Raw genomic sequence first — 24,130 nt, 5'->3', positions numbered from 1 at the left:
GAGTTCAGTGTTAAAAAATTCAACTATAATTCTTTCAAACAAATAAATCCGATATATAAAAAATGTTTAAAGAATCGAGTTCATGTACTCAATAAAAAATCTGTAAAAGATTTTAGTTATAAATAACATTAATGTATCTAATGCAAGAACTTATTATACAAAAATTATAAAAAACAAACGAGAGAGACATTACAGTGATAAGATAGGTGAGGAACAAAATGGATTCCACAAGGACTGATCCTGAGCAATAATTTCTTTGAAATTATTATACTGAAAAGTCCAAATAATTCCATAAATCAACACATGTTAGCATTTATAAATTATAGGAAAGTTTTTGACTGTGTGAAAAGAAATCAACTTTTAGAAACACCTGCTGATAATGAAACCCCAAACCAAATAGTAGAAATACACAATCTTTATAGATATAACCTAATACTAGTCAAATTGGAAAATGAAATATTGAAGTGGAAACCAATAAATCATGGCATCTGACAAGGATGCACTTTATAACCATTTCTCTTTAATATTATCAACCATTGTCAGACACTAAAGACAACAATTCATGAAAATATTACATTATGAGGTGATAGCCATCTCGACACACTGTTATATGCAGTTAAGGTACTCATGGCCAATGACGAATTGCAATATTCTGTGCACCATTTAAACCTAATTGTTGAAAATTTTAATAGCAAAACATCAACTACAATAACCTCTATTATGGCCTTTCAAGAAAAAGAAATAACTTGAAGTGAAACATTTGTTGAAAATAGAATTATTGAGTATTTAACTAAGTTTTTAATCTAACAAAAGTACATAGGCATATCAGAATTAAAGTTTGGACCATCAGAAAACAAGATGAAACTTTACATCAGTTGAAATGAAATTTATGAGAACTGCAGGATATATGTTACTGGACTAGATGAACAGGATACAATGAATAAACTAAATATGATATTTATAATATAGTATATCCAACAATATAGACAAAAAAAAAATGGCTATAGCATGTAAGTAGAATGGACAGGATCAAGATACTTCAAGTTCCTTGATACATCCCTTGAGTCAAGGAAGACCAGTCAAGAGATGACTTCAGATTATATCTCTTAAAATCTCAAGTCATCTCTTGACTGGTCTTCCTACTACTGGAGAGGATGATGATTTCTTTTAATGCAGTTGGGTTGTAGCAACTGACTAAGAAGGCACTGTGTATGTGTTTCGTTTGTTCAGTGGCGAAGGCATTATTATCAGAAGAAAACAATTTTGTCCTGTTAACCAAAGTTTTTAAAATGCCATACAGTTCAGGAGGTTGGTGGATATCTGTGTAGACCTTCCACAGCCACTGAGCACCAAGGATACAGATCTATATGTATCCAGGGTATCTAGAAAGAGTTGATGTTTTCTCTTTCTAAAGTAAACAGGATCCTATGATAGCTCTTCAAATGTCTTCTAAAGGTGGTGTTTATCAGAACCAGATAGCCAAGCAAGGACCACATGCTACATAACAAGCCAAACAGTCTATATGTGAGAGTGGAGTTTAAAACTTTCTCTTCAGATGTTACCATAAAGAAGTTGGCTGGAATGGGAAGGAGAGATATCAGAGTCTAATGGCTATCTCCTCTGTGTGTTATGTCAATATACTGCTGAGGGTTTCTCCACTGAAATTAAAATGGACATAATTCTTTATATAAGAAGTGTTGCCAGTATTCTGAGAGAAAACTTGGTTAGGTGTCTGACTGATTTTTTGGATGGGTGAATCAATACCATTAATTACTGCAACAATGGTACATTTTGTTTGTGGATTTTATGCAGTCCCTATATCATAAGATGAGCTAAGAATTATATATTTATAATTTGCGACATTTTTTTGACAAACCTGTGAACAGTTTTTATCCGAGTGTTAGTTGGATTATAGTCTAGTACACAGTAGGTGGACCTCCTTTAGCAGGATGGTTAACTTATGTATGTAATCAGATTTCATGGCATAACTATTATTTTTTGTGATATTTAAAAATTCTACTAATGCCTTAAATGCTCTGTTAGGAGGTTTTCCTTGAGTTCAGATGTTGGCCACATTGATCCTAATATTATTAGCAACATAAGTGGGAAGGCTATAAATCTCCATCCCAGCCAAATCTATATTATGAATTCATTTGTAGACATATTTCCAGGATGGAATCCAAAGTTACAACTGGAACTGGATGCTGAGAAGTTCAAGGCTCCTGAAAACCCATATTCTGGATGGCCAATTTCAATCAATCCCTTCATACACTGCATCAAGTCAATGAAGCCAATCCAGCCAACAGCATTCATAAACTGAGGCTCAACTAAGTAGAAGTTACAAGTATATCACACAAAGTCACTTCACCAGCTTAGGTAAACAGCTGTTCTATAATCCTTAGGACTAAATGTTTCATGATACAAAATGTTACCCACAATGTAAAGTGGATCAACTTCAACAACCCAAACAAAATGAATAGATCAACCTAAATGAAGCAACACTTGGAGATTCTGTAGTTAAGTCAGTATAAAGCTCTGTGGCCAGAAAGACCTGGGTTCAATTCACATCTATAACATGAGGAACCTTTATCAGGCCTTTTCAACTAAGGCAAGTTAGCTGGTCTCAAATGAAGGTAGAGGTTTTTCCTCGCAGAAACTTGGGTTTTTCATTCCTCAAAAGCAAACCATCAAAATAAACAATGATGGCACGACATGACAAAATTTCATACCGGCTGGGGCGTCACCCGGTTAAACAAGGCCCGAGTTGTTTTCGCCAGGGAACCAGGGCGAACAGCGAAAAGTCAGATACTGGAACAAATCTAAAAACAAACCCCAACTCAACATCACCAGAGTTAAAGATCGGTACTATCAACATAAAAACCCTCAATGGCAAAGAAATGGAGCTAGCTGAGGAATTAGATAAGTACCAGATCGACATAATAGGGGTGACTGAAACAAAAAAGACAAAAACTGGTGAGATCATTCTGAGCAATAAATACAAAATGTTATATTCAGGAAAACAATCAAGGAAAAGAAGGATTAGCCATAGTATTCAACACAAAATACGAGGCTAATCTTCTTGAATGGCAGTCAGTCTCAAGTAGAGTAATGTGGGTAAATATGAGAATGGGGAACTGGAAAATAAGACTTATTTGTGCCTATGGCCCCACAGAAGGTTCTACTAAGGTAGAAGTGGAGAAATTTTTTGATGCTTTAGAGAAAGCAACTGACACAATGAAAAAGGAAAAGTTGGTCCTTGTTGGGGATCTAAATAGAGTAGGAAATAATTGTGAGACATACAAAAATATTTTGGGAAAATTTCGAGAAAAGAGCAAAGCTAATAATAATGGCAAATATCTGTTGGGTTTCTGCTCAGGACATGGACTGGTTATTACCAACATGTTCCAACATAAAAATGTGCACAAATTCACATGGAGAGAAGAGGCAAGGAATAAGAAACGTCTCATTGACTATGTTATTGTTGATAGTGATGTTTTCTCCCTGGTGCAGGACACCAGAGTGTACAGAGGATTTCAAATCGGAAGCGATCACTATTTAGTCTTGAGCAGAATAAAACTGAATTTCATATTGAAAAGAATAACATGTAAGAAAGTTTAAAAGCGAATAAAAGTTGAGCAGCTCTCAGATGTGAACTGTAGACTAAAATACACAAAAATTATTGAAGAAAAAATGAAAGAGTTTGAGAACAGGAATCAAACCTTGGAGATTCAGTGGCAAACTCTGAAGAAAACATTGATTGATTCGGCCAGAGAGGCATGTGGTAAGGTTGTCTGCAAGGATAAAAAAATCAAAACTCCATGGTGGACACAGAAAGTTAAAGAGGCAATGAAGGAAAAGAAGAAAGCATATCAAAAGTTCCTGGCAAATAAGTTAGCTTTTACTCTTACAGAATACAGAGACAAATGTAAGAAACTAAAAAGTGTGTAAAACTAGCTAAACAAAAGTCATGGGAGGACTTTGGCAAGAATATAGAAAATAAATCTCAGGAAGGTTGCAAAATATTCTGGAGGTTGGTTGAAGAAGCTTAAGAATGGAGGAAAGAGTGCTGTAAAAGGAGTTAGAGATGATAAAGGTGACATGAAAACAGGAGTAAAAGATATCCTTGAAGTATGGAGTAATTACTTTGAAAAACTGCTAAATGAAACAAGCAGTGATAACAGCACAGTGGTAAAAAACACTGACCAGGCATGCAGTCAGGAATACATATCCATAAAAAGCCATCAAAGGCTTGAAATGTGGAAAGGTAGCAGGAGTAGATGATAATCGACCAGAAATGATGACGTATGGTGGTATAAGAGTCTTACAGTGGCTGCACTGCATAGTTCAGAAAGCCTGGACAGAGGGACGAATTCCCGATGATTGGAGTAGAGCTCTCATAGTACCCACATATAAAAAGGGAAATAAAACTGAATGTGAGAATTACAGAGGTATTTCCCTACTGAGTGTTCCTGGCAAGATCTATGCAAGTATACTTGAGAAACGGTTGAGAAGAATTGTGGAAGAAAAGATTGGTGAAGAACAAGCTGGATTCAGGCCAAATAGAGGCTGTTAGGATCAGATCTTCACTTTACAACAAATAGTCGAGAAAGCATGGGAATATAACAGAGATCTGTATTTAAGTTTTGTCGATTTGGAAAAGGCATATGACAAGGTCCCAAGAGAAAAGCTATTCAATATGCTACAGTTATATGGTGTCAATGGGGCATTATATCAAGCAATACTTAGTCTTTATTTGAGTTGTAAGTCAGCAGTTAGAATTGAAGAAAGTACAAGAAGATAGTTTAATGTAAAATCTGGTGTGAGACAAGGATGTACATTATCCCCTCTGTTATTCATTATCTATATGGATCACATTATGAAGGAAAGTGGTATTAAACATGATATCAAAATTGGAGATATTAATGTCAGCTCTTTGCTTTATGCGGATGATGTTATACTTCTAAATAAATCCGCTACAAGTCTGCAAGATTCTCTGACTAAATTGAATAGCTGTTGTAATAGATATGGTATGAAGGTCAGCAATAAAAAGACAAAGACAATGAAAATAAGCAGAATCATTGAAAATGTCAACTGTGTTGTAAATGGAGAACCAGTGGAACAAGTAAAACATTTCAGCTACTTAGGCACGATTTTTAGTGAAGATGGTAAATTAAATATAGAAATAGACAACAGAATCAGCAAAGCTGGTATGGTGGGAAGTCAATTGAATAAATTCATATGGAATAAGAGAGAAATCAGTCAGAACACTATACAAGACAGTGTTCAAACCAGTTTTAACTTATGGATCTGAGAGCTGGGTCAGAAGTAAAACACTTGACCAAAGACTAGAGATCGCAGATATGAGAGTCCTGAGAAAGATTAGGGGCGTGAACAGATGGCATCAGTGGCAATATCATATTAAAAACTAGGAGATTAGGAAAGAATGGACATTGTCAGCAACCAGGAATGCGTTAGCAGAGCTAATCTCAGGTGGTATGGTCACTTAAACAGAATGGGCGAGGAAAGATTAACAAAACAAGAGTTCTCTGCCAGGCTGGCAGGAAAACGACTCAGAGGAAGACCACAAGATATAGGTGGATTGATAAGTACAAAGTGCCTTAGACAATAGAAATATAAGATCTGATAACGTTGAAGTCTTGACAAGTAACAGACTGATTTGGAGGAAAATTGTAGATAGGAAGTTAGTAATGATATAATTTTTTCATGTGGTACTATCATATCCTGTACACCCCTTGTGGGTACATGGCAGGAATTTGATGATGATGATGAGGCTTGAAATGTGGAAAGGCAGCAGGAGTAGATGATATTCAACCAGAAATGCTGAAGTATGGTGGTATGAGATTTTTAGTGAAGATGGTAAATTAAATATAGAAATAGACAACAGAATTAGCAAAGCTGGTATGGTGGGAATTCAATTGAATAAATTCATATGGAATAAGAGAGAAATTAGTCGGAACACTAAATTAGCCATATACAAGACAGTGTTCAAACCAGTTTTAACTTATGGATCTGAGAGCTGGGTCAGAAGTAAAACACTTGACCAAAGACTAGAGACCGCAGATATGAGAGTTCTGAGAAAGATTATAGGCGTGAACAGATGGCTTCAATGGCAATATCATATTAAAAATGAGGATATTAGCAAAGAACTTGACATTGTCAACATCCAGGAATGCATTAGCAGAGCTAATCTCTGGTGGTATGGTCACTTAAACAGAATGGGCAAAGAAAGATTAGCAAAACAAGTGTTCTCTGCCAGGTTGGCAGGAAAACAACCCATAGGAAGACCAAGATATAGGTGGATTGATACGGTACAAAGTGCCTTAGATGATAGAAATATAAGATCTGATAATGTTGGAGTCTTGACAAGTAACAGACTGATTTGGGGGAAAATTGTAGATAGGAAGTTAGTAATGATGTAATTTTTTTCATGTAGTACTATCATATCCTGTACACCCCTTGAGGGTACATGGCAGGAATTTGATGATGATGAAAAGCAAACCAGTCCATGACCACACATCTCTGGGGAATGATGGTAGCCTACACTACATAAGTATTATTGCCTACCTTTACAGTATTTTTGACAATTACAATCTTTAAAATTTGAAATTGTAGATGGTGATGAATGAATATGATATTAATGATAAGTAAAATACTGAGACCAGAACTCCATTGAATCTTAAAAAAATTTAAAACCTGAGATATAAAGTAAGAGAGCCTGAAAGCGTAAAAACAATATGATTAAAAGATAGAATATGAACAAAGAATATACACTCATGAGCAGTTGAATTAGAGATACCTGCCATGTTGGGGAAATGGTGCTGTGGTCGCCCAGGCGAATGGAATAGTGCCACGTGACGGGGATGTCGTTAGACCTTGTACTGACTGTCTGAATAATAGTTGAGCACAAAATGGGGAAGACTTGAGATCTCAGCGAATTCGATCGCGGCCAGATAGCCAGAGCCAGACGTATGGGCCACTCCATCTCAGCAGTTGTGCAGGCACTGGGCTTTTCATAGGTCACTGTGTCAAGAGTGTACCGTGTGTACATGGAATCGGGTAAAACCACAGCAGCCAGGGAAAACTGCCGTTGTGTACAAAGTGTCAATGACAGGGGACATCGTTGGCTAGCTCAGATGGTAACAGCAGATAGATGGGCCACAGTGCTGCAGTTCATTCACCAATTCAATGCTGGACAACAACAACGTGTGAGCAGCCACACCATCCAAAACCATCTCCTCGCTATGGTGTACAGAAGTCACTGCCTGACTATGGTACCTCTACTCACCGCACATCACAAGGCACAACGATTAGCATGGTCACAAGAACACCAGCATTGGGCCCTCGATGCATGGAAAAAGGTTGCTTGGAGTGATGAGTCGAGGTACACGCCGATGGCAGGGTACGAGTGTGTTGCCAAACACATGAAGTGATAGATCCCTCGTGCCAGCATGGTACAGTTCAGGCCAGTGGTTGTGGTATCCTCGTATGGGGGACTTTACGTGGGATGAAATGGATCCCCTGGTACATCTACCCTCACCGGCGAACGATACAGGGACCTGCTGTCAGATCATGTGCACCCATTTCTGCACCAGAGCACCCTGCAGGAGACCTGTACCTACAGCAAGACAATGCACTGGCCCACCACTCCCGAATTGTGGGTGAGTGGGTGGATGAACACTCCATGGAAATGAGGGTGCTTGGCTGGCCCACGAGGTCCCCTGACCTCAATTCTATTGAACACATCTGGGATGCTGCCGAGAGAGAGAGATATATGTGCCCCGGACCCTGCTCCGACCAATCTCCGTGCATTGTGAGAGGCTGTGCAGCTGTTATGGATCAGTTTGGCTCCCCAACGCTTCCGGTGCCTTGTGGAGTCTACCACGCTGCATCGCCGCCGTCATCAAGGCGAAAGGGGATGCAACCTGCTACTAGACAAGTATCTCTAATTCAACTGCTCATGAGTGTATTCTGTAATAAATGACATGATGCCATAAACATTTGTAGACATATTTCATTTGTCTACCTTTATGGCATTTCTTATCATCCTTTATGGCTTTTAACTTGTAAAGATTAAAAGTCAAAATATGCTAAAAGACAAAATCTAGAAGTTAAAAGTCATAAAGGATGATAAAAAAAAGACTGATGTATAAGTCTCAGAAGTAGAAATATAAAAATATATGATGAAAGCTGAAATCCATTTACAAGGAATGTAAGAGGAATTTACGAGGTGAAGTGTTTCGGGAAAGCAGTTATCAGAATAAAGGAGCAAAGTTCTGCAGTGCACGTTATGCAGGCTGTGTCAATAATCTAAAGAAAATTTGATTGCTGGAAATTTTTTCATTATGGAGCTGTCAAACCTCAGATATAATGTAAGGTGGTGGACATTGACAAGTGTTTTTATTGCTATGGCTTCTGATTTTCTTAATTCTGTTTCATATGGTTACTTTTTCTATTTGTGGAATGTGATGGTGTTCGACTGCATGTACTGCTATTTCTGTAGTTGCAGTTTTTTGGGTTTGGTTAGTCTGTTTTTGGTTTTCTTTTCGAAAACATCAGGTATAGGTACACAACACTCATGATAATACTTTGTACAAGTGGGAATGAAATTATCTGATTGTAAACCCAATATAGATGGCTTTGCAGTTTAGATGACAAAGGAAATAATAAACAACATGATAAACAGGCTGAGTGATTTTAAATTAAAGTTATTACTAGTTATTATTTCAACATAACAGTCTTCTTCTGCAACTTGTCCCACTTAATTAGTGTCACTGTTTTCAGTGAGTCTCCTCCACATCCTCTTGTCTTGGGCTGTAACCACATCCAAGTCCGCCTCCACCAGCTCCCTCCATCTCTTCTTTGGCCATCCATGCTTCCTCCTCTGATGCACATCCATCTGCATGACCTTTCTTCCCACATACTCGTCCTCCCTTTTCATCACATGACCAAACCATCTCAACCCTGCCTATATCTTCACTCCTAAGTTTGTAACTTTCACCATTCCCCTTACATAGTCATTTCTCAGACGATCCTTTCTGGTGGATGTGCAAAGACGATCTTTGCACATCCACCTAAACATTCTCATCTCCACTACCTACATCCTGTACATGCTATTTTTCCTCAAGGCCACAGTTTCCATATCATACGTCATAGCTGGTCTCACTACTGTCCTGTATATTTTACCTTTTAGATTGATCAGCACTATCTTATTGCATAGTGCTCCAGCCATCTCTCCCCAGTTCCTCCATTCTTCTTGCATCCCACTTCCTTCTCAGTCTCTCCATCCTTTTTCACTGTTCAACTTAAGTATCTAAATTCCTTAACCTTCCTGATGACATTTCCTTCCAGCTCCAGATCTGTCTCCTGGCTGCCATCCACTTTGCAATACATGTACTCTGTCTTACTTCCGCTGAGTCTCATACCTCTCTCTTCCAGTACTTTCCTCCATTTTTCCAGTTTAGCTGCCACTTCTCTTGATTCTGCACACAGCATGATCTCATCCGCATACAACACTGTCCAAGGTGCATCTTCTCTCAACTCCTCCATCACAATAATAAACAGGAATAGACTCGATGCAAGCCAATTGTCACTTGAAAACTTTCTGTCCCTCCCAGGCAAGTCCAAACTCTTGTATGCACATTTCTGTACATCTCCTGCACCCACCTGACATATTTCTCCAATATTCTTCTTCTCCTTCAGACACCTTCAGATTTCTTGCCATAGCATTCCATTGTATGCTTTCACCAGATCAATAAATAACAGATGTAGCTCCTGTTGTTTCTCTCGAAACTTTTCCATCATCTGCTGTAACCCCTAAAGATAGCATCTGTTGTTGATCAAACAAGCATGAAGCCAAATTGCTCCTTTGCAATCTCCAGCTCCTTCCTCAGTCTTCCATCAAGAACCTTTTCTAGGATTTTTATTGTGTGGGACATCAACTTATTCCTCTGTAATTCTTACAGTCTGTAAAGTACTCTTGTAGATGGGGACAAGAGTACTTTCCCTTCCACCCCTTGGGTATATTTTCCTGTTGGCAAACTTTTATGAACAGATCCGACAACAGATCAATTCCCTCTTTCCCCAGTGCCTTCCATGCCTCCACAGGGATCTTGTCAGGGCTCGCTGATTTTCCATTCTCCATCCTCTTTATGGCCACCTTCACTTCCACTCTACTGATGTTCTGCACCATCCCCTCAGAAGGCTGCCCCATCTTCTCTGAGAGTCCTTGCATTTTCCTCATTCAAAAGCCCTTAAAAGTATATTCTCCATCTGTTTCTTATATCCACATCCTTCCTTATTACTCTTCTTCCAGAGTCTTTGATCTGCCTAACATGTAAGATGTCCTTTGATGCTTTATTTCTACATTTTGCCAATCAATAAATTTTTCTCTGTCCTTCCTTTGTTTCTAATTGATCATAAAGATCTTGATATGCCATGGCCTTCACCTGTGCAACAACTCTCTTGGCTTCTTGCTTTTTCTCTCTGTATACTCCTCTATCCTCTTCCACTCTTGACTCATCCCACTTCTGCTTTGCCTTCTTCCTCTTCTTCCTCTGCTTCTTGTACATTATTATTTCACCACCAACCCTCCTTCTGCTCTCTAATCTTTCACTAAGCACCTCAATTGCACAGCTGAGAATTGCTTTTGAATTATATCTCCATCAATCTTGTACACTTTGCAGTCCATCCGAAATCCTCTTTAACACCATATCCCTAAAACGGTTCCTCACACTCTCTTCTTTTAAGTGAAGCCATTTAATTGTCTTCCTCCCATGGCTTCCAAGGTTCTTTCCTCAACCTTATTTTAAAGTCTGAGCACAGCAACCAGTGCTGCTGCACCACTTGATCTGTTGAGATTACCTTACAATTTGTTACTGCCTTAAGATATTTTCTTCTAGTCAAAATGTAGTCAATCTGTGAACTGTTGTTGCCACCACTTCTAAATGTTATCAAATGTCCTTCCCTCTTGCAGAAAAAGGAGTTCACAATTGCCAGATCAAAACGGTACCACAAAGTCCAAAATCCTCTCTCCTACCTGGTTCATCATTTCTACACCATGGCAGCCATGCACCCTTTCACAGTCCCTTTTGTCTTCCTATGTGTCTGTTCAAGTCTCCTCTGACAATCACCATGTTGATTTCTTCCAGTTCTCTCATTTCTTCATCTAGCACATTCCTGAGCTCTTCTTTCTCCTCTGCTGTACAGCCAACTTGAGAGGCGTATACACATAAGATGACCAGTTGCTCTTCTCCAAGACCCAGTTTCATTCACATGATCCTGTTGTTCCTCCTACCCACTTCCAGTACTTCACCCTTCATTCTGCCACACACCACAATTCCGACACCATTTCTTCCCTCTTTATTCACTCCAGAGTAGAACAATTTATATTCATCTCCCAGTTCCTTTGCCTTTTCCCCCTTCCACCTTGTCTCCCACACATAAAATGTCCAACTTCCTCATCATGTCTGCTACCTCTCTTCCCCTTCCAGTCATGCTTCCAATATTCAATGTCCCCACTCACAACATTCTCTCCACCCACTGGGCTTGCTTCTTTAACTGCATCCACCCTTGATGTGGTAGCCCTCATCCACTTCTCGCAGCTGTAGGGCGATATAGCTGTGCATCACCTAAGGGGTATGACCTAGCCCTTGTATCACTTTCTTTTCGACTCATTTGATCATAGCCAGAGCTGGCAGTGAAGTTTTATAACCGGATGCCCTTCCTGACATCAACTCTCGCCATTTATCCAGGCTTGGGACCGGCACCTAGTGGAGCTAGCTTGCCCCCCCCCCCCTTTGGTGGCTGCATAAGACAAAATGACAGCAAAATAGGAAAGATTCACCCCTAGCCCTCGAATACTCTAATAGAATTGGGGGGAAGGAGCAAGAAGAGAAGAAACACAACACAACAGTCATTTTCCTAATTTTTCCCTAATGTATGGACATGAGATGTTTATGACAGGCTAGATGTGCCCAAAGAAAAGAAATATGATCTAGATATAAAGTGATCTTTCTTACAAGAAATAAGACATACCTGTGGTTTTGTAGCAATGAAATTCGTTAGGTCTCCTCTCACAGGAAAATGTCAAGATCAGTTTTTATACAACAGTTATGAGAAACTGGTTTTATATATATATATATATATATAATGCCATACAATTATCATTTATTCTGATCAATGGCTCCCTTCTTGCTGATGGTACTTTGCACTGAAACTAGGTTCACAGTTTTTTCCCTCTCTGATACTAAGATTGGACTTTATTTGGAGAGAGATGATGGATAAAGACAACAATATATATATATATATTTTTTTTTTATTTTTTGCTTGTAATTTTATGAAAGGTTACAGAATTGTCAATATTCTGGAAACTTTTAGTCTTCCTTTGTATAAACAATTTAATGAACAGGCAAAATATTGAGGAAAATAATATTTTATGATCAAAATAATACTAGATGCATTTGTTGTTGGAGTTCAAGCATAGAAATGATGGCATAAAAATGTTACAAGTTAAGGATTTGTTATTCCACGTCCATAAATTTTTAAGGTGTACTACAGCAATCAAATTATCTTTTCATAATTTTGCTGACATTGGTATAATTCAAGAATGTGTGAGCAGAGATAATCTAAAATGGTATGGTCACAGAGGAATAGTTAGCAAAACAAATCTTTGATACCAGGCCAGAGCAGGAAAAATACTGAGGAAGATCAAGATCTAAGTGGATAGATGTAGTTAATAATGCCTTAGAAGGCCTAAATGCAAGAGCTGACAATACTGGAGACTTCACAAATAAATTAATTTGGATGAAAACTGTTGAAAAGAATCAGATAACCACAAACTTAATTACTATCACACACATCCCAGGAGAATATAGTCATGTCAGGAATTTTAAGACAATTTCATCATTAATTTCTTCCATCTTTTAACTATTTCCAATAGCCAATCATGCTTGCTAAACATACACATACACTAACATCTGAAAAAAAAAAATGCAGCCAAAAATTACTCCTTTTTTTTATATGCTCATATATTTTCACTAGGAACTAATCTGCCTTCTAGTGATAATCTGTACTATTTCACATTTTCAACTTTATGGAAACCTGAATAATTCTGCTGATGCATACCCAATTATTTTTAAAGAATCAAGTCAAATGCAAGATACCTATTTTTAACTATGCTAAAATAAACAAATATTTGCCACTGAACTGAAATTTTCATAGCACCTGAGAGCGCCTGCATCATGAATTATCATAGTACTGCAAAATACTCTTGAAAAGGGCAATAGTATAGCTTACCACTGAGGGTATTTACTTTGGTTTAAAAAAAAATTAATTGATTGATCTGATTAAACATACAGTAATATTTATGCAAAGATTTTTTTTTCTTATTCATACTCTTTTTTAAAGTACAGAATACACCAATTACAATCGCTTTAATTCAGATTTTTTAGCATTTATTCTATACTGTTATTAAAATTTCAAAATCATCTTTTATTTATTTTAGAATGCACAAAGTTTTTGTCTCATACAAAAAACTCATTTAACTTACCTTTGACCCAATGATGTTTCATACATGTACCTTTGCCTGACAAAGACTTGCAGTGAATACTTTTATCAGCTGTTTTGAAGCATGATAAATCTGCACAAACGCCACATGAGTCACAATACCAACCGTCAACTATGAGGGCACTACATACACTGCAATAAGCTGTATGAGAAAAAATATCAATAGAATACCAATGGTGTCCTTTGCTAATATCTCTTGCTGGTACTTCATAGTTCTGTTTTCTACTTAATCTCCAAAGCAATATAGCTGTGAAGAACAGTGTGCTGGCAAAAAAACTTATCTAAAACAATAGGAACAAAAACAAAAGTAAATTTTAATGGACATTAAATCATGAAGTACAAAAGTAACAAACAATAACTGAATTATCCAAAGACTACTGATGATTTTTGTAAACCTTATTTCTTAAGAAGTTCAAGAAGTAATATGAAAAAAAAAAAAAAAAGCAAAATAATTAATACCTATGAAATAAGATTATTATTATTGCATAGGTACCTCCATGGAGTCTAAACACTCATTGCAGGAGACCCAAATTACCCACACCATATCTATCATACCTCTCCTTGAATGCACTAACAAATCATGACTTCACAGCACAAATCATGACTTGGCAGCTCATTCACCACTCTACGAGTGAGAAACCCTGTCCTCAAACCCTTGCTAATCACACTCACTCAACTTTAAGGGATAAACCCTTGTTGTGCCCCCTTGTTCAGCCAAGTGCTGAAATATTTCCTCTGCCTCAGAGGAAATATTTCATAAAATTAACACAGTAACACAAGAGAAGGAGGGAATAATATTTATTCAAAAGCTATATATTTCTACCTGAAAATTATTAATGTTAAAAAAAGTATTCATTTTCAGGTTAAAATACATGGTCTTTGAATAAATATTGTTCCTCCTTCCCTTGTGTTAATTTTATGAAACTTTGCAGTATCTCAAACTTACAGTATGAAACCATAAGTATCGCTAAAACAACATTTCTTCTGCATCAATCCTATAAAACCCCTTTAGTAATTTAAATCTTCCTATCATATTCCTTCTTTTCCACTTATCTCAACTTTAATCTATCATCATGCAGAGCATTCCAAAGGCAACTTACCATCTTGGTCAGCTACTTCTGGATTCTCTCCACTACTTCCTCATCTTTCTCCAAGTGACTAGAACTGACCACAATAATCCATATATATGGTCACATCAAGGACTTGTGTGTGTGTGTGTTCTTTAATAACCAAGTAATCTTATAAGCTACTTTAGCGATATGCCCTCCGAACTTCAACTCTTTATCTACCAAAAAATCCCTAGCACAATGAATTTCCAGTAAAGATCCACAAATGTGATACACAGAATGTAATCTTTCCATCCCAAAATGCATAACTTCACATTTTTCCACATTAAACTGATACCCATTAATATTCTGCCTATCTGTCAACCTATTTTAATCATCTTGCAACCTCTCTAAATTATCTTGATAAAATATTTCCAATTTTGCATCATTAGCAAACAAATTAATATTTCCTATCAAACATTTTCCTTGAGTATGTGAGTATAGTAAATTTAGTTTATCTTTTACCCAAGTGTAGGCAAACAAAGTTTGCACCTCGTAGCAAAGGTGGTCCAGAGTAAATCCAGAGTAAATTAATAATAAGGTGGTACACCTTTTGGCAACTCGTATAAGTAAATATGACCTCTCCATTGCTTCTGCCTTAGCATCACCACTTCAGGGTCTGCCTCCCACTGACGAGACCTCAATAAAGGTCAAAACCGGTCTGGGTAGTGGCCCTTCCCTTAATGCATAGCATTATACATGTCTGCAAGGAGATGTGCTTTGCATTATGGGAGATACTGAGACAAGGAGAGCTTGGTCCACCTTTGCTATGAGTTGCCTCAGTCCTGAACTACTTCAGGCACAAACTTTGTTTGCCTACACTTGGGTAAAGGATTAAAGTAAATTTATTATGGTCTAACCAAGTTGAGTACAAATTAAACAGCAGTGGTCCAAACACAGAGGACTGCAGCACACGGCTAGCCATGTGCTTTCTCTTCGATTCTGCTCCCTATCCCCCCCCATATACTGCTTTGATATCTGTCAATCAGCCACCCTGTCCATATCACCAGTTTCTTAGCATTCACCATTTATTCCACTTTGCACAATAAATTTCCATGTTGTATCCTGTCAAACATCTTTGCAAAATTCAGCAGTATCATGCAGCCATCATCATTATAAAAAGCAAGTAAATTACTAAGGCATGACTTACCCTTCACAAAGCCATGCTGTCCACTCCCAACACACACAAGAGTATGATATTTTTATCCCCCATCCTAAACTCTGTCTCTGACCAACTTTTTCAATACTTTCACCACCACTCCAATGTCATCTATAATCTGCTATCACAGTCTTGGAGCCTACTTTATGGACTGGGACTATTTTGGCCTCCTTTCACTCCATTGGGACTTTCCAAAGTTTAGCTAAAACAGCCTAGACAATGCCTAAGCTGTTTTAGCTAAAATGAACAATTAATTACACATATTAGATGTTTTGATGATATACATTTTGATATGAAAAGATTACATCTGTGTAATTAATTGTTAATAGGCTTTTGTTGTGTAAAACTTTTCTGTGCCAGTATCCTGATGATGTATGTTTTACAACTTATGAAATGTGTCAGATTTTAAACTTATTTTTATTTTTATTAAACTCTTTATTTACATCATAATGTGGTCTCAATACTGAAAACTTCCTGCAGAACTGCTAAACCACAGAAATTAACGTTTGATGAGTCACTCTGTTTAAGAGTATTAACTCACATCTTGGGAACTGTGTTCAGGGAAGAAATGTTAAAAGAAGTGTCTAGAATAATGCTGAAAGATAAACAATTTTTTTCAAATTTTAATTAATAATATTAAGTTCATTTGTTATGGTACTGTTTTTTATGAGTGTGTGATGTTTGAGTTGTTTTAGATTTTAAGAAAAAACATGTATTTTGTATTAAAGTACATATTATCAATATGATCATAATGTGTAGTAGAACAAGAAAGTGGCCACAATGAGACTTTGTTGAAAAGGTTGAATATGTGAGATTTTGTTTATTGCAATGTGTGTGAGATGTATTCATCACAAGTTGAAAGACTTGTGAAAGGAAAGTAAGACTAGTAAGTGAATATATTGGAAGTGTTTTGAGAGTGAATGCCAATTGTGTGGAGAGAGTAAAACAGGTGATAGCTGAGTAGAGAATATTTTGACAGAAGTCTGAAAAATGAAATGTTAGTGTCACTAATATTGTAGAAAGTGCAAGTCGGGAGAATGAACAGGACCTCATGAAAGAAATGGCACACTTGCATGGAATTCTTCACAGTACAAAGCATGAAACTGAAAGATTGCAGAAATGATGGAAGGACTTATATAGTGTGATGGATTCAGAGTTAGGTCTCTAGAAAAAACTTTGTTCACTGAGAGTATAGAAGTGCAAAGTTGAGAAAACTCAACTTTGTGCTTCTAAACTAGGATGGATGCAAGTAGGGGTGTGTACAGGCACTCATGAGGTGAGTGACTAAGAATGACCAAAAAATGCAGAATCTAGTCTCTGAAGTGTCATGAATGTGGTCATCAATACAAAGTGTAAAAGTGATCGAGGCCTAAGGTGCTACATTTTATTTATACTAATGCTAGAAACGAAACTTAGTCAAAGGCTGTAATCATTAGTCAAACTTGGTTGACAGCAGGTGATGTAATTACAGGAACAGAATGTGAAGGGTGTGGTATTTTCAGGAATGATAGAGAAAATAAGATGGGCACTGCCAGTCATAACAGATGAATTGCAGCTGAAAGGAGTAGAGAGAGTGATCATGAGGTCTTGAGGTTGTGAAACATGGAATTTTCAGTTAATGTTGAAAGTTTTTTTCACTTGGTTATACTATAAATTAAAGATGTCAAGAGATTCCCATAATGCAAAGCATATCCTTACAGACAAGTGTAATGCTGTGCATTATGGGAAGGGCCACTACCCAGACCAGTTCCAACCTTTATTGGGATTTCATCAGTGGGAGCCAGAATCGGAAGTGATAACAAGGTTGAAGTAATGCAGAAGTTGTATTTCCATATACACGTAGTCTAAAGTAGTCACACCATATTACTAAAATACTCTGGATCAGAGACAGATGTTGAAAGTTTTTTTCACTTCGTTATACTATAAATTAAAGATGCCAAGAAATTATGTTCTTGGTTTCATCCTTCATCCAAGTGTAAGCAAACAAAGTTTTTTTATTGTGTATGCTCCCATACATAATAATCATGAGGAGAGATGTCAGCTGATTGTGGAGGGGGGGAACATCCCGCCCCCAACAAATCAAGTGGTTGTGAAAATGACAGTTCCAAGATTCTGTCAACTACCTATCAAAGTTACTTGGTACATCATGTTGGAAGTTTTTCCCACTTGGTTAGACTATAATAAATTTAGTTTAATCCTTTATCCAAGTGTAAGCAAACAAAGTTTGTGCCTGAAGTATCTTCAGGACTGAGGCAACTTGTGGTAAAGGTGGACCAAGCTCTCATCACTTGTCTTAGTATCTCCCATAATGCAAAGTACATCTCCTTATGGGAAGTGCCACTACCCAGACCAGTTTCAACCTTTGAGGTCTCATCAGTGAAGCCAGACCCAGAAGTGATACCAAGGAATGTAGAAGTCTCTTCTATGACACCTTTTGGCTACTTGTATATGGAAATATGACTTCTGTATTACTTCAATCTCGGTATCACCTCTGGGTCTGGCTCCCGCTGATGAGACCTCAATAAAAGTCGAAACCAGTCTGGGTAGTGGCCCTTCCCTTAATGCATAGCATTATACATGTCCACAAGGAGATGTGCTTTGCATTATGAGAAATACTAAGACAAGTAGTGATGAGAGCTTGGTCCACCTTTACCATGAGTTGCCTCAGTCCTGAAGATACTTCAGGTGCAAACTTTGTTTGCTTACACTTGGATAAAAGATTAAACTAAATTTATTATTGGTACATCATGTTGCAGCTGCATCTCTCTCCTCTTCTAATTATAACCAAACATTCTCCAATAACGCTGATAGTTTATTTCATAAGAAACTTTATTACTTCATTCAAAGATGAGAGGTTAACATCATGTGTTCTTCCATTACAAACAATTCAATATATGTGCTTCTGAGAATATAAACAAAAGTTCACTGAATTAGTAATTCTGAAAATGTGTGTTTCATTACACTGAAATATTTATTAAAAAAAAACAAAGGGTGCCAGCATTTATTTAGTCTGACATCCTATTCAAAGAGTGTGGTCTTGTGACTTTGCAGCTTGGATAGAATAGATATAACATAAATACAAACCAAAAGTATGCAATGTTATGCACACCTCACTGAATTAGAACTGGCATAGCAAAATAACCTGCACATGGCAGTCAATGAATCATGTATAGCAATATCACATATAGTTTTCTATTCATCCCTGAAAAGGACATCCAGGTGCAGATGTGGGAACATTTCTGTTTCTCTTGAATATTGATGGATACTTCCCCAATCAGGTGTTCTCCAGTTAACAAATCATAACCATCCCTGACATTCTCTATTGTAACCTTTGCATTTCCATCCAAGTTTTCAAAAATAAAATAGCTATTAGCATATCAGATGGCCATTTTTGTTGCCTTCTGACTTCTAAACAAATCTGAAAAATGAGATGAAATCATTTTTAAAAAACTGATACAGAAAAGAAAAAAAAATGAATTTGATTTTTAAACTTAAAATCTCTATTCAAATTCAGGTTGGGATGATTGTTAATTAGAAAAATTTATTTCGATTATCCTCAGATACATGTTCTTATGACTAATTTATGACATCAAGTTGTAGGATATCCTGTATTACTTATTACTATATTTCATAACTACACTAACCTGATATGCTGAACTTTCTTCCCATGAAGGTAGCATAAACCACATGACATTCATAAGTAACCTGGAAATTTGACCTAAAAATTTAACAGAAGTTTTAAGAAAATGTAATAATATGATCTTGAATAATTAATATAAATAATAAGTTAACTTTAAAAGCATAACACCTTGAAGACAAAAATTTTATAAAACAATCTAAGATTGAAATTGAGATTGATACTTATTATATTTTCATCGTCTGGTGTAAGACCACCACCCAACTTATTGGGGGCTTGAAGATGTCTCTCCCCAGTCAGAGGCAATGTGAACACCTTGGTTATGTATAGACCTCCTGATGCTACAACCAGATCCAACACTCTCAAACCCCAAGTCCTCCTCTCCACTAAAAATTTACTATTTGGTCTCTAGATCTAGGAGGGAAACCACTGTCCTTTGTTGACTTGTCTTAGCTTGATGGTATACTATAACTAGTAGCCAACTTTGGTTGAAAATCATTGTTAGGTTGCAGATCATCTGAAACAACTTTTTCTGAATGATAAAGAGGTTTCAATGCTATCATGGGTGAGATTAACATAAAAACATTGGAATCAAATAATGTACTGTATGTGAACCAAAAATATTATAATGGTGCTATAAAATATTTCATTATTATTACAATGAGATTTTATATTTGTGTGACAAATTTAAAATTATCTTTCCAACTATAAAGGCTTATTATGTTTGATGCAGGATTACTCTACTATTATTATCTGAGATGTCCAGGGAGTCAAGAACTCATCAAGAGAGGCTATACATACCAAACTACCTGCCATACTGTAAAATCTTTTATGGTGAAACAAAGAAATTTTTTTGACCAATATTAATTTTACATAGATCATAAAATATATAAAATGAGAAGTGTATATAACCTGCTTTAATGTATTGAAATTTGTATTATATTGTGAAAATAACTGAATGTAGAACTATAAGTATATGTAACTAAAAGGAGATTAGACAGGATTATACTAGTGAGCTAGAGGTGAACAATAATCTATAAGGTCACTGAAATATAGGAGTTTTGCTGCCAAGACCAAAAGTAAGCGTAAGTGACGTCAGGATGCTTCCAGAAAATCCGGGAAGTTTGGATGACAAGATAAAGAATGTTGATTGACATAAAAGGCCATGATTGGCAGACTAGGGAGCTTTTTTTTTTTTTTTTGAATTTTTCTGGAGTCTTGGGAGGAGAGGAGCAGGAATTCCCTCGAGGAGTCATCCAAGAGATCTTGGGACATTCGCTGGTAGGTAACCCCAGTGCAAGGGGGGGGGGATCAGGAGAGCCGTATTCAAAGGAACCTTCCGAGATGTTCTTCGATGAAAGTACCGACCCGCGTGCATTCTGACACCCTGCAACTGGAGCAGTTTCTAACATCGCCAAAGAACTATATTCCTTTTCCAAGGGAGAGAACTTGCAAGACAACAACTGTCAAATAGTACCCGATTGCAGCCATTTCGCAAGGATGAGGAAGGAACTAGTAGAACTCACCTACCCCTTCGAAAACCCTAGGACTTTACAAGATACTGAGAGCTAGTAAGTAGGTTGCTCTATGTTAATGTCCAAGATTGTTTGTGTAGATAACCAATGCTAATCCTGTTTAATCAATTGTAATATGTAGCAAAGAAGTTAGAGAGCCAAGCGTGAGTTTGTATGTGCATAAATGAATGGCATAAGATTGTATATTGCTTGTGTTAACTAATGCATTGAAAGTGTTACATATATTTTGTCTTAAACTCTATAAAATTGAATGCAAGGCTTTGAGGGCTAAGGACCTTTCAAGTGATAAATAAGTTGAGCGTGAGATTTCTTTATTTAATGTCTTAAGTGATTAGCTTTACTTCATAAATTGCGATTCAAGCATGTGATATGCCCATTGCTGTTCATAAAATATTTGTCTTAGTTAAAATTAACATGTTTAGTTTTGTAAATAGTTTGCCTGATCTTTGTTCTCCAATGCACTGTCTCACAAAAAACTAATCAGACCTCTGTGACCAAGGTAAAGTAACCACCATGACTGTACAATTCAGAGTTGCTTGAGATTAATGAACAAAGAGCTCTTATATGTGCTTAGCAGATAGATTCTCATGTTTGTAAAGAATAAAAAAAATTTACATAGTCCTTGATGGGGTAGTCATTAACTAATATAAATTTTTAAGGACTATTAAATATGAGCATTAGCATTCTAAATTGAGGATTTCTCCTTAAATAGAGGCTTTTCCTTATTTCTCGACACTAGCATGTATAAGGGTATACCTTATGATGTTGAGAGGGGGGAGTAAGTTAAATGGATTACAAGCGGACTAAGGTCAATAGTATCAGACATGAGTTTTAAGATTAGAACATCTCAGGCGAAGACAGAGTTACGTCTCTGAAGGAACTTAACATAAGCTCAAGCAGACACAGATATCAATGTAAGGGGGGGAGGGGATTCATTAAAGATAAGAGTAACTCGAAAACAAAAACAATTACAAATGGTGCAGTTCAAATAAATAGAAAAAAATAATAATTTTTAAATATTATAATACCTTCCCTTAAACTCATTCACTCTAAATATATTCATTACTTCAACAAGCAAGCTATTCTGTTCACTCACTGCTCTGTGAGAGAAAAGTCTAGCTCTTATCCCTTTCTTAACCACAAAACAAACTTAATTTCCATGGATGTCCCCCCCTGTGTTCTCTCCCCACCCTATACACAATCAATTTGCAAACTGTTATTAAAGCAAAACAAATGAAAATTTTGGGAACAGGTTTATTATATGTGACAAATTTATATTAAAAAAAAAATGAAAGCAAGCTAGATGATGAATCAGTTAATGAACTATAGTTTCATATTCATGGTATAGTATTGTGCTTTTTTCCCAAGACTAGTAATGTCTAATAAAATTTTATTAAAAGGATAAAAATTATGAAATACTGTGGCAAATGATTTGAAGTCAATAGATTCTATAAATAACTCAAGTGTGAAGACACTTCGTGCACAAACTTAATTTCCATGTATGCCCCAATGTTCTCTCCCACCTTATACACAAGGAATTGCAAATTGTAATTAAAACAAAAGAACTGAAAATAGAGTGGATCTCATGTGATGAGTCTTTTGACTCCATAGATTACAACAAGAATATAATTTATTGTCTGGTATAATGTACTAGAACCAACTGAAAAAACTTTTTACAACTATTTGTGTGATTCAAAGTATTTTAATAATATGAGGATACACTATTTTGCTGCTTCTATATGGAAAATATTTTATGTTCTGCATTGATTTTGCTTTCAGTACCACAGGTCTAGCTCCTAGTGGAGATACTTTATTAAAGGTCAAAACCAATCTGGGTAGTGACCCGTCCCATAATGAACAGAAATATACAGGTCTGAAAGAAAGTGTGCTGTGCATTACTGATCTGATGTCAAGTCAGACTATATTCAAGTGCAATCTTTTTTGCTTATATTCGGATAAAGGATCAAAAAAGAATATAATTTCTTGTCTAGTATAATGTAAATCAAGAGACTGATTTTTGCCATATAGAAAGATCAGAAGTTGCTATCTTTTCTACATAAATTTAATCACTTGCATAAACGAGAATAAAATATACTTTGGAAAGAATTGTCTGGAGCAATATTTGTGCTGAATATATTCATTAAACATGAACTGATGGCTCACTATTAACAACAAATCAACATTCACAGATAGCAATATACATCACTCTTCGGCACACCACCATTCTCCAGACAATCATTAAATTTTCGGTCGTTTCTTTTAAATAAAGAACAAGAATTCATTAAGTCTTAAGGAATTTCTATTCCTTAAGACTTCCAAGCTTTAATCGCATAGCCTGTTTCTGCCTTATGGCTACTCTATTGATACTCCATATTTACTTACATGTGTGTATATATACACACACACAGATATGTATATACAGACGCACATAAAATACGAAAGAGTTGTAGCAGCACAGAGTACTGAAAACAGAATGAAAGGCACTCTTAAATAGTATTAAAAAATTAATCATGAAACTGCACTTTATTTATGAAATAATTAAATGACTGAACTTTTCTGCCTTTCTGACAAAAATAATACATTTCCTTCATAAATTGGAATTGGTCCTTTAGTGTCACTTCGATCAAGAACATTTCAATTGTGCTTCTTAGTATTAATAATAACTTCTAAATTACTTACTTCTATTTTTGCTAAATAATCCCTTCATCACGGGCAGCAAACGCACAACTAATCACAAACCACAAAAACCCCTTCGAATCATTATCGTAAATAAACAATCCTCCTTAGTACTACTTACACACCAAATGTTTTCGGAGACATCGTAACAACAGCCACCTATCTAATAAAAGATGATAATGCAGAGACAAAATACATGTAAACTGGATATTATTAATTATTATTTTAATAATATTTCTCTTTCTTCAATCCGATTTCATTTATTTATACAAACACAGAAATATTTTCCTAGTCATTCACGATCAATGAAGTTTCCAATTAAGAAGTTTTCAAATTCAGATTTATAAATATATTCTAGTAACGCATCGTTTGTCTGCCGAAATAGCTCAACTGGGAGAGCGTTAGACTGAAGATCTAAAGGTCCCTGGTCAGC

General features: G+C 36.4%; 1 protein-coding gene across 1 annotated transcript in view; it reads right to left on the bottom strand.

Annotated features, from left to right (window-relative positions):
• Positions 1-23,812, bottom strand: part of Dgkepsilon (diacylglycerol kinase epsilon) — a 153,615-nt gene extending 129,803 nt beyond the window's left edge. Inside the window, exons 1-3 of the mRNA XM_090406725.1 lie at positions 23,701-23,812; positions 19,494-19,567; positions 13,568-13,865 (exon numbers count right to left, since the gene is read on the bottom strand). Coding sequence (XP_090262851.1) covers positions 13,568-13,865; positions 19,494-19,567; positions 23,701-23,728 — 400 coding nt within the window. The 5' untranslated portion in view covers positions 23,729-23,812. The remainder of the gene's footprint in view (positions 1-13,567; positions 13,866-19,493; positions 19,568-23,700) is intronic.
• Between the last annotated feature and the right edge of the window lie 318 nt (positions 23,813-24,130).

The sequence above is a fragment of the Typopeltis vanoorti genome, chromosome 17 (genome assembly GCF_054136105.1).
Source record: "Typopeltis vanoorti isolate ZY-2024b chromosome 17, IOZ_Tvanoo_1.0, whole genome shotgun sequence".
NCBI lineage: Eukaryota > Metazoa > Arthropoda > Arachnida > Uropygi > Thelyphonidae > Typopeltis > Typopeltis vanoorti.
The sequence above is the reverse complement of the archived record's forward strand: the minus strand, read 5'-3'. Positions and strand labels throughout refer to the sequence as shown.